Source organism: Gymnoscopelus braueri, assembly GCF_963280865.1.
Source record: "Gymnoscopelus braueri genome assembly, chromosome: 13".
Classification (NCBI taxonomy): Eukaryota; Metazoa; Chordata; class Actinopteri; order Myctophiformes; family Myctophidae; genus Gymnoscopelus; species Gymnoscopelus braueri.
Genome location: NC_137615.1, coordinates 29,186,419 through 29,199,093, shown reverse-complemented (window position 1 = coordinate 29,199,093; position 12,675 = coordinate 29,186,419). Strand labels below are relative to the sequence as shown.

Here is a 12,675-nt window from a genome sequence, read left to right as displayed (position 1 = left end):
CCAAGCAGCATGCTAAGCAAAATCAGGGAACGTTAAGCAAAACCCCCATAGGGATACAATATCAAACAATAAGCAGTACATTGACATATTAGTGTGAATTAGCAAATATAAAATCACAAGTATTTGAGTTATGCCAGTCTCTGATCAAAAGGTGGAGGCTGGGGTGGAGGAGGCAGCTAAGCAGCAGTGAAGCAGGCAGCAAGACAAGCAGAGACCTAGTGAATGCAAAGCCGTTTTTAAAGGGCCCTTCTTGTCAAGGCGTGAGCTCTGATTGGAGTATGAATGTGTGACGTAATGACCAGCAGAGCTGTCAATGGGGAATTGGAGGCTAGGCTGATGTTCACATCAGCTGACTGACAGACGATGACAGCTGAGGCGTGCAAGACTTCCGTGTCCTGCATGAACTAACGCTATGCTTCATTCTATGAGAAAAAGAGGGTAATGGACTTTCCAACCAACCAACTCAAAGCATATAAATGCTTCTGCTCACTTGGGGCTACATTTTGGTGAAAGTTGCAAAGCGATAGCACGTATATGACTAATTTGTTGTTTCAAATATTTCTTGACACAGAATCAAATGTGCTATGGTCATGATTCACCAGGAGCCTGGATGGCTTGGTTCCAGGCTTAAAATCATTTATATAAATATTTTTCGGAAATCTCTATGGGAAAAATGAATGGGGTTTCTATCTGTGGAACGTCAAATTGGCCGCCACTGCTATGCCCTATAGGCCCACAACGGCAGTTGAGGAAGTTTGGCATATAGGACTGAACCTGTGTGCCACATTTTGTTTATTTTCATGTGTGGGATGGCAGATTTCCTCTTCTCCCTCCTGGCTCCAAACTGTGGAATAAACTCCCCATTGCAGCCAGAGTCAGACCTGCAGACTCACTTTAAATTTTCTGCTGCAATCTGAAGACGTACCTCTTCAGACTCCACCTCACACCCCCTTGTCTAGCACTTCACCCTCCCTGTACCACTTCAATTATCATTAGCCTCATAGCATAATTGCATAACTCACTTTTTGGTGAATTTGAGATTTTTGCCTAGCTCTACTCTACTCTCTCATCATCATTGTGCCTTATTGCCTATGTCCTAAGCCAATCAGAATGCTTGTTACATACCAAAAATGACTTAGGCAGAAAGTGCTTTAAAGTCAACTTTTTGTAACAAGCATTCTGATAAGTGTTTTTGTTTTGTTTTGTCTCCTGAAAACCTTACAAATATGAGTTAGGTATTTATGCTATGAGGCTAACATGATGCTAGTGATCCTGTATATTGGTCAGTCGCTCTCATGTCTTTTGTTTCCAAGATATGGCTACTACAGTATGCAGACATATCGTCACTCGTTCTCATGCCTTTTATTTCTTAGATCTGTGTTTTTCTCTACCACAAATGTTAAGAATGCGATTTCTGTCTTGGTTTGTTCTTTAGACAGATGCTAGGTTCATTGGAATAGGAATGTGGACACATTCAGCAGACTTTACAGGTCAGCCAAGTGAAGTTGTACACAGGGTGGACGCTTAATAGGGCCTTCCTGTAGCCTTTGTTTTGTATCAGGTGAAGGTTATACGGAGAACAAAAGACATTCTGAACAATGTGAGCTGGTGTTTCCTGGAAAGGGACCATGCTTTCTCTGGAGCCCTGCTCATGCACACACAGACAGCAGGTGTTTGTAGGCCAAATATTTTTCATCAGCCCTTTATTTGTCACAGCTGATGACTGATTTAGAGGTCTTAGTCTTAGGTGTGTGTGTGTGTGTGTGTGTGTGTGTGTGTGTGTGTGTGTGTGTGTGTGTGTGTGTGTGTGTGTGTGTGTGTGTGTGTGTGTGTGTGTGTGTGTGTGTGTGTGTGTGTGTGTGTGTGTGTGTGTGTGTGTGTGTGTGTATGTGAGTGTGAGAGAGAGAGAGATGTATAGTATACCATACTGTAGCAGTACATCGCTCATTGGCGGCTGCTAAACGTTGAACTCTTGCTCTTTGTAAATGTTTCATCCATCTCTCATGGACTTTTTTCTTTCCGTTCACATGGCTGGCTTTGTCTGCCTGTCTCTCTATATCTGTCTGTCGCTCCACACTGATCAGTGACTCATGACTGTAGTGGCTGAACACTGCTCTTAAATGGAACCAGACTGACCCTTCGGGTTATGGTTACATCAACTGATAAGGAAAAAATAAATACAAATCCTCAGATATGCGACCACTCTGGGATCTGTTTTAAAGTCACAGTGCTCAAATTAATCTCTGAACCATCAGACTACATTAGTTTAGTGTATTATAGCATAGCTTATACAGTAGTTTATTGTATTGTTGTTGTTCAGTATTGTTCAGCTCATTTACCATCATTTATTAGAGTTATCACTGCATCAAGAGATGAGCGAGCGAGCGAGTGTGTGAGTGGTGTGCATGAATGAATGAATGAGTCAGTCAGCCAGTCGTTTCGGTTAGTCACTCAGTCAGTCACTGGAGTCAGTGAGTGAATGAAATCAACTCTAATTTATGGGGTCTTTATGGGATTTGATAATTTAATTTTACTGTCTTCATTTTCTTTCCTTTAAGTCCTCCTTGAAGTTCTCGTTTCACCTCCAGTGGCAGCTACTGTCGACTTAATGTCATGGCTCAGTGACCACAAGTGATTGAAAACACCAACCGTGAGAAACACAGCTTATACTGAAAGAGAGAGAGAGAGAGAGAGAGAGAGAGAGAAACGAGAGGGAGAAAAGGTGAAACAGAGAGTCAGAGAGACAGACAGAAAGACAGAGAGGGACTGATAAAAGAAAGATAGAAAGATACAGATTGAAAACATGCAACCGTGAAAAAGCACAGCTGATATTGAAAGACACAGAGGGTGCGTTCGGAAATGCACACCGGGAGCGCACTCGCCTATTAGTTTGTATTGGCCAGTGCGCTCAGTGCTATATTTCCGAACGCACCCAGAGAGAGAGCTCGATGTGCACACTCAAACACACACGCACTCACACGCACTCGCACACACATTCGCACGCACACACACACACACACACACAAACTTCTCTCCCTCTATCTATGTCACATTTTTCCCTCCCTCTATCAGTCTCCCATATTTCCTTCCCTCCCATAACCTCTCTTTCTCCCTCTCCCTATTCTTCACTCCCTCTCGGCCTGCCCTCCATTATAACCCCTCGTCATCCCCGTCTCCCTTTCCCCCTTCAGTCTCTATACATCCCTTCTCCGTATCGTTGCTGTCGGGCAGAAACCTTGTATTCTCTATAATCAAAAATGTATGTTCTTTCCTTAATGAATCCCCTACTTCATCACAAAAGTAGTGAAAATAGCAGATCTATAATATCATAACGTGTCACAATGTGACGCGTTGTGAGCTTGTAGATATTTTCACTATTACATTTTTAAAAAGAAACGGTTTTGGACATACAAGGTTTCCCCCTGACATCAGCGACACACACAGATCCATGCAGAATGTTGGCCGTGCGACACAGTCATGCGACGAAGCATGAACGAGGCTTTCCAGACATGTACTGTAAGGCAGACACCAGAGCAGAGCAGAGCAGGAGAAGAGGAAGAGAGGGGGACAGCAGCAGACAGACAGACAGATGGAGAGACAGACAGACAGGGGGAAAGAGAGGGGAAGTGAGAATGGAGAGAGGGAGGAAGTATACGGACACAATGAAGGAAGGAGTGAGGATATATAGGCCATGATGACTGTCCACTGAGTTGTGCTTCTCGCTGCCTCTCTGCCTCTGTCTGTTTTGTCTCGTAGTTTATCTCCCTCTCTCTGTCTGTCTGTCTGTCTGTCTGTCTGTCTGTCTGTCTGTCTGTCTGTCTGTGTGTCTCTCTCTCTCTCTCTCTCTCTCTCTCTCTCTCTCTCTCTCTCTCTCTCTCTCTCTCTCTCTCTCCTCTCTCTCTCTCTCTCTCTCTCTCTCTCTTCATTTAACTTGGGAAGAGAACATAATCTCTCTGTATCGCTGTGGGCCTTAATTAGAATACACAGCATCCGGTAGATGAGATGTGTGTGTGTGTGTGTGTGTGTGTGTGTGTGTGTGTGTGTGTGTGTGTGTGCGTGTGCGCGCGCGTTCGTCACGTGCGTGCGTGCGTGTGTGTGACAGCTGCTGTCTATGTTACGCAGAGCGCTTCCGTAACCGTAATGTCTCTGGGTAATAATTAATAAATACATCAAAATGACGTCTAACACTAATATAGCTGCAGCAGTACTGATCTAAGAGCAGCTCCCTCTCACTAACACACCGATGATCTAACAACAGCTTCCTCTTTCATGCCTCTTCCTGTCATTACAGGATTAGTTTATTATAACTAATCCTATTCTTAACCAATTAAACCCTATACTTGCATTGCGACGCATTGTGAGCTGGTAGATCTGCTATTTTCTGGGACGGTTTTCCCCATAATATGGATGCTGGGGTTTAAGTTGTTAATTATGCCAATTGAAGTGGTTGGGAGCTGACCAGCCAAACATGCTGGGATAGGGATACTGTCCTAATTCTAAGGGTGTGTGTGTGTGTGTGTGTGTGTGTGTGTGTGTGTGTGTGTGTGTGTGTGTGTGTGTGTGTGTGTGTGTGTGTGTGTGTGTGTGTGTGTGTGTGTGTGTGTGTGTGTGTGTGTGTGTGTGTGTGTGTGTGCATGTGCATGTGCATGTGCATGTGCATGCCATGTGCGTGTGTGTGCGTGCGTGCGTGCGTGTGCGTGTCTCTTCTTCTGCTGTTCTATCTTTCAGCAACTCTCTTCCTCTGAATAATTTCCTTCAAATGCTGTTCTTCTCTTTCTCCTCCTATGTCATCAACTGCCACCTCCCATCATCTTTTCTCCTCAAGCCATAGGCTTTTTTTTCTGTCAGTTTAGCAGTTATGTATATAAAGATATTTACTGACCTGTGAGTGGCGACTTAGGATTCTGAATGAATGGCTGATGCAGTTGCACCTTCCCACCAGCAGGGCGCAGCAGGGGTGTCAGTCAGGTAGCTGGAGACAGCGGCCAGCCAAACTATTTTCTGTAAGTTTGTATGACTGAGTGAACTCTTTGTTAGCTGAACAGGTCATGGACAGCTGTATGTGTGTGTGTGTGTACTGTGTGTGTGTGTGTGTGTGTGTGTGTGTGTGTGTGTGTGTACTGTGCGTGCGTGCGTGCGTGCGTGCGTGCGTGCGTGCGTGCGTGCGTGCGTGCGTGCGTGCGTGCGTGCGTGCGTGCGTGCGTGCGTGCGTGCGTGCGTGCGTGCATGCGTGTGCGCGAGTGTGTGCGCGTATGTGTTAGACCCAATCAAGAAGCAGATAGTGAAAGCCAAAAGGAGAAAATATAAAAAGTGACTGAGCAGAATTCAGAGAGAGTAACGGTCAGAATGTCTGTGCGAATGATGAGATGCAGAAAAAAGGAGAGAGGAAATGGCGCGCATCCCAGACTAAATAGCCCAAACAGAGGAGAAGATGACAAAAGCGAGATGAAAGGGGGAAAAGAAGGGCAGGGTAAAGGTGGAGCTGAATGCCACCCTGTCATCAGGGAGATATCACTGCTTATTCAGGGAACACACAGTCTATGAATAGCTCCATAGAGCAGAGAAAGCCACTGAATGAAACCCATGGCTCCCTGACCACCTCAGGCTCCAGTGTCTGGAGTGGACACAGCTAAACAACCCCACACACCCTTTTTACACACCTGACCTAACATAAGTATGTTCTTCATGCATGGGGTCTGATTTTGTTGCTGTCGGGTGGAAATGCCCAAAACCGTTTTACAGTTTTTTTTAATTATTAACACATTGGGTGCCAGCATTTTTTGATAACAACTTACCGTGGGTGCCAGCATTCTCCCCATTGACTGCGCTTTGCTGTTTAAAGCTCTAAACTCCACAACGAGCAAATCCACGTAAAAAAAAAAAGCATCCATTCATGTAGCGCGATGACCCTGGCTACATCCTGGAACGATAACATTTCACTCGCGAGTTACAACGGGGGGGGGGGGGGATCGCGCATCGCGCATGACCGGTTTTCCCCACCGGAAACAGATTCGGAGATATAGGCGTTTTAAAGAAGGAAATAGACAGGAAGCGGATGGGGAGCCATGTTTTTGTTTCCGGTGATCTATTTGGCCTATCCTTCTCAGGATCACAATGGGTACTCCCAGAGCTGCTCCAGCCCCTCCCGTGTGGAAAAAAAACGAAAAAAATCAAAAAGACAGCAAAACCGAAGGGTATTCGGTTTTGGCACTCCGCGTAACTATTTGCAAAACCGAAGTTTATTCGGTTTTGGCACCCCATGTGTTAACTGAGGCCGATTCTACAAATGCCTTCTAAATCAGTAGTTCTCACACTTTCAAGATTTTTCAAAAATAGCAGATGTACAAGCTCGCAGTGAGCGTTGTGACGTGCTGTGAGCTTGTATAGCTGCTATTTTTGAATAGCCAACGCTAAAATCTAAAATGACACAGATGCTTTCCCGGTTTTATGGGTTATAAAAAAGTAAATAGTGAAAATAGCTGCACGCTCTTCAAGTTCAGCGCGTAACTTTGTGAGCTTGTAGATCTACTATTTTCACTACTCTGTGCGACACTCTTGATTGATAAAGTAGGACATTAATTTACAAAGAAAAACTGAAATATGGAGCTAAAGGGTTTCTGCCTGACAGCAGCGATTTGTAGAAAAACAGAAGGTGAGGCATAATAATAATAATAATAATAAACTTTATTTGTATAGCACCTTTCATGACATGAAATGCAGCTCAAAGTGCTTTACAGAGCAAGAATACAATTACGGAAAAGTACAACTAATTTAACAATAAAGAAAAAAAAGTAAAGTAAAAGCATAAAACAACATTAAAATAATAGCAAAACAGTGAGGACATGAATAACAACACAGAGATTAAAAAATCAACCAAATGGTCTTACCCCCCGCCCCCAGCAAACCTGTTCATACAGAGAAACTTACTGTGTTTTGCTTATAATGCTGTATAATTTTGTGCAGAACACAGAGACATTTCCGTTTGGAGTTAAAACAGTATTGCAGGCAAGAGAGAAGAGGTGATTGTCTTGATTGTTATTATTCGCCTGAAGAATACAATTTGTGGAGAAACAATATGGCCAATCGTCATGGCTGGAGAGCTTTGCCTTATTATTATAAGAGTAACTGTTAGTATCACCATCAGTATAGCTGTTGTTTCATGCCTCTCGTCTCATCTAGTTTTCCAGACAGATCACAACAACAGAAATCATGTTTGGTCTGTGTGGTTACTAGAGTAGGGTATATGCATGTTAAGGAAGGAGCACGGATTTTAAACCAATTCACAGTTACAGCTTAAAATATGCAGTACTAAACAACAATAACTGTTTGATGGTCCAAATGCCATAACAAACTAGTATAGATGATGGCTGAATATAATTCTCTATTACAAACACACAATAGAGTATCAATTATGTTTATATACAGTATGTACACATATCACAAATGGGATACCATGATAATGTCCACCATTTACACATTTAAATAAAACTAAATAATGAACACAGCCAAAGAAGAACAACAACATACAATTACAGGAAATGGAATTTTTACAAAAAAGTAAAATACATGGACAAAGGATTTAGAATGTGGCTGATATAGCAATAACGAAACCATCCATAACATCTTCATGGTTAAATGACTCAATGTTTTAATGATAAGCTGGCATAGAATCGCAAGATATCTGTCAACGAGCATGGACCAGAGCCCAGGAGTAGACCAATGAAATTAACTGTTTGAGTTAAGCCTACAACAGATGGCATTTTCATACCCTTGTTAGACAAACATAATTACCCTAACCCTGTGATCACTGGTACAAACTCATCATTGCAATTGTTTATGGTCATCACATTCATGTTTTGACAACTTACTGTCTGATTAACAGTTGATATGAGTTCATTTTACTGGTACTGTATGATTGATTGATTGATTGATTGATTGATTGATTGATTGATGTTTTCATTGACAAAAATGCATATACATGACCATATATTTGTACGTCTATCTGTCAAAAAGATAAAACGCAAAAGGCTTGAGAGCTAATTTCCATTGTGGCCCATACCATGTAAAGCCTGTATACTTTCTTGACCAGGGTTCCCCAGGGCTCTATACTTAGTCCCCTCCTTTTTTCCCTTGTAGATTGGCTATTTTCATTCATGTGGTTAAAATGATTTATTCATATATAAACCATAATAGCTCCAGGGTTTTAGTGCGAAAGATGTAAGTAAGAGACATGTAAAGACAAGGACACTGTTTTATATTTCACAAATGTCTTCAGTCAATCCCACTCAGTTGCCCGTCAAGACTGTTCTGATAATGTCAACGGCATTGCAGGCTCCCCTGAATAAAGGGGGGTTAAATCTCCCCAACTTTAGGTTGTAATACCTGGCGTACTACCAGTCCCGTGTTGTTTGGTGTTGGCTAAACAGTGAGAGGGTGGGTGGCCACACCAGCATGGGTTAAATTGGAGAAAAAATATAATTTACCCCACTCCATTACAGCCAATTCCTTACAGATACACTAAAATAATCTTAAAGCTATTACTAAAAAAAACATACCTTTGAGTGTTGGAAAGAATCTGTCAAACTTTTGGGAGCTCAAAACACCTTGTTAATGAGCATGCCTTAGCGGAACAACCATCGTGTCCCCAAAGATATTAGAGAGGGGATTACTGAAAATTGGAGAAGGGAATCAGAGAGACTAGAGACCTGTTTAATCAAAACGTTTTTGGAGAGAGAAATTCAACTTACCATCACCTAATTTAAAAAGAATAATATTTACAGCTACGGAATTGGGTTAAAAAGAACAGCAACAGCTATCATGTGAAGGGAAAACCATTATATTTCCAAAAGGTTTGGTGTCGGGAAATAGATTACATCCCAAATATGGGAAGTGAATTAGAGCACATTATTTGAATAGCAGTACTTTCACTCTCATGCAAGTGGCAAGAAGGGATAGTTTATTTTTCTTCTTTTTTTCTGTTTTTTCTTTCCTTATTGTCATGATTATTATGATGTAAATGTTTTTTTTTATGTTTAATGTTTTCTTGCAAATTCCCCCTTCTTCCCTTACTTCTCTATTGACCCAGAGATTATTATTATGAATGCAGATGCATATATACTGTAAAAGATCCACGCATTGTTAGACTTTGATACTAGGTGGGGTTGGGGTTTTGACATGAAATGAAATGAAGATGATTATTTAACTTTGTGGTCTAGTTTATATTTTTGTGAAGGATTTTGTAATTGTCTATGTAACTGAATTATTGCAAAAAAAACGAAATAAAACAAACAAATGTCTCTCTCTCTCTCTCTCTCTCTCACTCTCTCTCTCTCTCTCTCTCTCTCTCTCTCTCTCTCTCTCTCTCTCTCTCTCTCTCTCTCTCTCTCTCTCTCTACCAGCTATGGGGACCATGTCCAGCATTTCAAAGTGCTCCAGGATCGTGCGGGTCAGTATTTTGTGTGGGATGAACTCTTCTCCTCTCTTAATGAGCTGGTGGACTTCTACCATAGCAACAGCATCGCTAAGGAAAGGACCGTCTTTCTGAGAGACCCCGAACAGTTTGCCAGGGTAAGAACTGAACTAGACTTTCTTTCTAGTTTCTTCTAGTCAGTCAGTCTGTCTGTCTGTCTGTCTGTCTGTCTGTTTTAAGAATGGCCTCTCTTATATAACCACACCTATTTCACAGAATTATCTCCTTCTCACATTTTCATTTCTGTCCTCATGTCCTAGAGACCATGCATTTTAAAACCACATCTGTACCTTAATCTAGGTCAGTGGAACTCAAACGGTTTCACACGAGGGAACCACATTTTTCTCACTGACCGTGAAATGAAGACCCGAAATTCTAAATAATGCAATGTTCCTCTATAAAACTGTCATGACCCTGCTCTCTGAGCACATTACAGACTGCTTTGTGAGTCATCACCCACTGGTTAGGAAACTCTAATCTAGGCCAGTGCTTCTCACACGGCGTGCCAACTCCGGGTCACGCATGTTATGGTTGTGCCTTGAGACAAGTCCAGGTGTACCGTGGGATTCTGTGACAAGTTCCGCACATTATTATTGCAACACAGATTATACAACTGTAACTATACCACAAATTATACAATTATTTTTCTTTTTTTTCCATATTTTTTCATACCCTAAAAATTACATCTTTATAGGTAAACATGTTACATTTTAAATTATTATTTGTATTTTTCTCATTAGACATTTCTTTCACAAATGTTGAAATTTGTGCAACGGTGTTGTGAGTTTGTAGATCAGCTTTTATTGCTATATGATTACAGGTGTACCTTGACATTTTTACTTGCACGTTGGTGGGCCTTAGGCACAGAAAGTTCAGAAACTATGCACCGATCTAGGCCATCCAGAGTAATTGAAGTGATAGGCACCAGGAAGAACCTGTTTACTAAAGCAGATGACTGCGATGAGGCATGTTTGCCTCTAAGCAACGTTCCTGACCCAGTAACTGTGCATTAAAATCTAGGGTAAAGGTAATGCCTTAAATACCACAACCTGCTCCTTTATCTGCACACGAAAACAGCCATTTTATTGGGCAAATAACCATTTGATCTACAGCAGTTGTAAACCTTTTAATGGGCAAATTGTCGCCTATAAGTCAAAGTGGTTGCAATTTATTTTCTAGCGTATAAAGTTTGCATCTGTACGGGAAAATGAGTGCACACTGCACACCAAGCACTGATAAGGTGTGGTATAGTCACAAAATCCCATGGCACACCTGGACGTTTCCCATGGTGGCGCACTCCGTTTGAGAAGCACTGCAGTGCAGCAGTGGTTCCCAAACGTTACAGGCCGTGACCCCCCAAAATAATCATATTTGAACTGGGGACCCCCCAAAGGTAATATTTGACAATTTGGCCAATGTTTGACCAATTGTTTTTGTATAGTTTGTTGGTTACTTTTGATGTAGTAAATGGTCTCATTATTCTTTTTTTTCTTTTTTTTTCAGTTATTAAAAAGTCCTTAAATTGTCACTTTAGAAATGTGCAGATAGCATGTACAGTATACACTTATACTGTACGGTGGTTTGTTTACTGTTGAGTGAGAAAACAATGTTGCACGTTAAGCAAATCATCTGGGGACCCCCCAAATTCATTTTGGGACCCCCTGGGGGTCGCGACCCCGACCACTGATCCACAGGATGTGTCGTGGCCTATACAGGACAGCACCAGATTGGCGTGACAGCCCAATCAGAAAGTGTTTATTGAGCACACCTGGTGTTAGATGTGTGTTACCATGTTGTTATCCTGCCCTCCACGTGTGATTCTATCAGCAGCTGCTGGCTCGGCAGGCCTCCAGGCAGGGCCTCCAGCCTAGCCCTTGTGACGTGGTTGCCTCAGGCAGGAATGTGATCCTATCCAATCATGGCTATACGTACTGTACCATACAATCAGTGGTTCTCAAACTGTGGGTCAGGATCCCCAGGGGGGTCCCTACATGATTTTGGGGGGGTCCCTAAATGACAGTGAAGTGACAATTTAATGACTTTTTTAAGACCTTTAAAGACCTTTTTAATACCCCCCAAAAAAAGAAAGAAAAGAGAAATACCATTACTGCATCAAAATAAATCAAAAAACTATATCAAAACTGGTCAAACAGTGAACAAATTGTCAAATAATAAGAAAGAGGCAACAATTGTGAAAATAGCCGATCTACAAGCTCACAACGCCTATTTTCACAATATTTATCTGTGGAACCGAGTCAACCTAAATGTAATGCCTCAACTCCAACACTCCAAGGAGTACAAGTGCTTGTCAGGGTGGGGGGTCCCCAGTTCAAATATGATTATTTTGGGGGGTCGTGGCCTGAAAAGGTTGAGAACCACTGCCGTACATTACCAGTGCTACAGTACCATACATTACGTCACTGTCGCGTAGAAACCTTGTCTAAAACTTTTGATTTTCAGGAAACAGGGAAAAAAGAACCTATGTGTTCCAATGGATCGCATGTAGTTATTACTTTCAATATATTGAAATGTTTGTAAAACTCCCAGGCATATTTAGCCGCTTTCACGTTTCAGAAGTTTTCAAAAGTTGTGGAAAAAATGGCCAATCTACAAGCTCACGACACGTTGCATAACTTGCATCGTGACGCATTGTGAGCTTTTAAAACAACCACTACGTTTAACAGTCTTGTACCACGAAGTAGGGCATTAATTTACGACAAAACATAACAACTTGAAATAAGGAGATACAAGGTTTCTGCCAAACAGCAACGATTACCAGTGCAACCTTGACTCAGGCTGTCTGTTTACTGCGAACAGAGATCACTTTAATGGGGATCTGAATATCTGAGCATTCACCACTGACAGAGTGTGTTTGCACAAGCCTTCATAATGTGATGTTATCAGAGATGGTCAAGTACTCCTTTGAAGGATTACCACATAATAACATACACCATTTTCCACTGACAATATCTGGCGTAATAACCCCATAAACTGATTATTAGGGGCCTGAGTATGATATCTTTTATCTGGAATGTGCCCATTTTAGCCACAGCACTCAATCTTATCCAATTTCCTGTTACTGTTTCCAAGTAGCAATAAAGTGAATAATTAGTTTTTCCATGGCATTCTAATATTCTGTTATTTCATATATGAAGAGAGATTCATGAGCAGTGTAAATGCATTAACACCTTCCTGTCTTTTACCTT

The 12,675-nt window shown here is 41.8% G+C and overlaps 1 protein-coding gene across 1 annotated transcript in view; it reads left to right on the top strand.

The window, feature by feature from the left end:
• grapa (GRB2 related adaptor protein a) overlaps window positions 1–12,675 on the top strand; it is a 32,837-nt gene that overhangs the window by 10,969 nt on the left and 9,193 nt on the right. Inside the window, exon 4 of the mRNA XM_080446884.1 lies at window positions 9,399–9,567. Within this exon, the coding sequence (XP_080303010.1) occupies window positions 9,399–9,567 (169 nt within the window). The remainder of the gene's footprint in view (window positions 1–9,398; window positions 9,568–12,675) is intronic.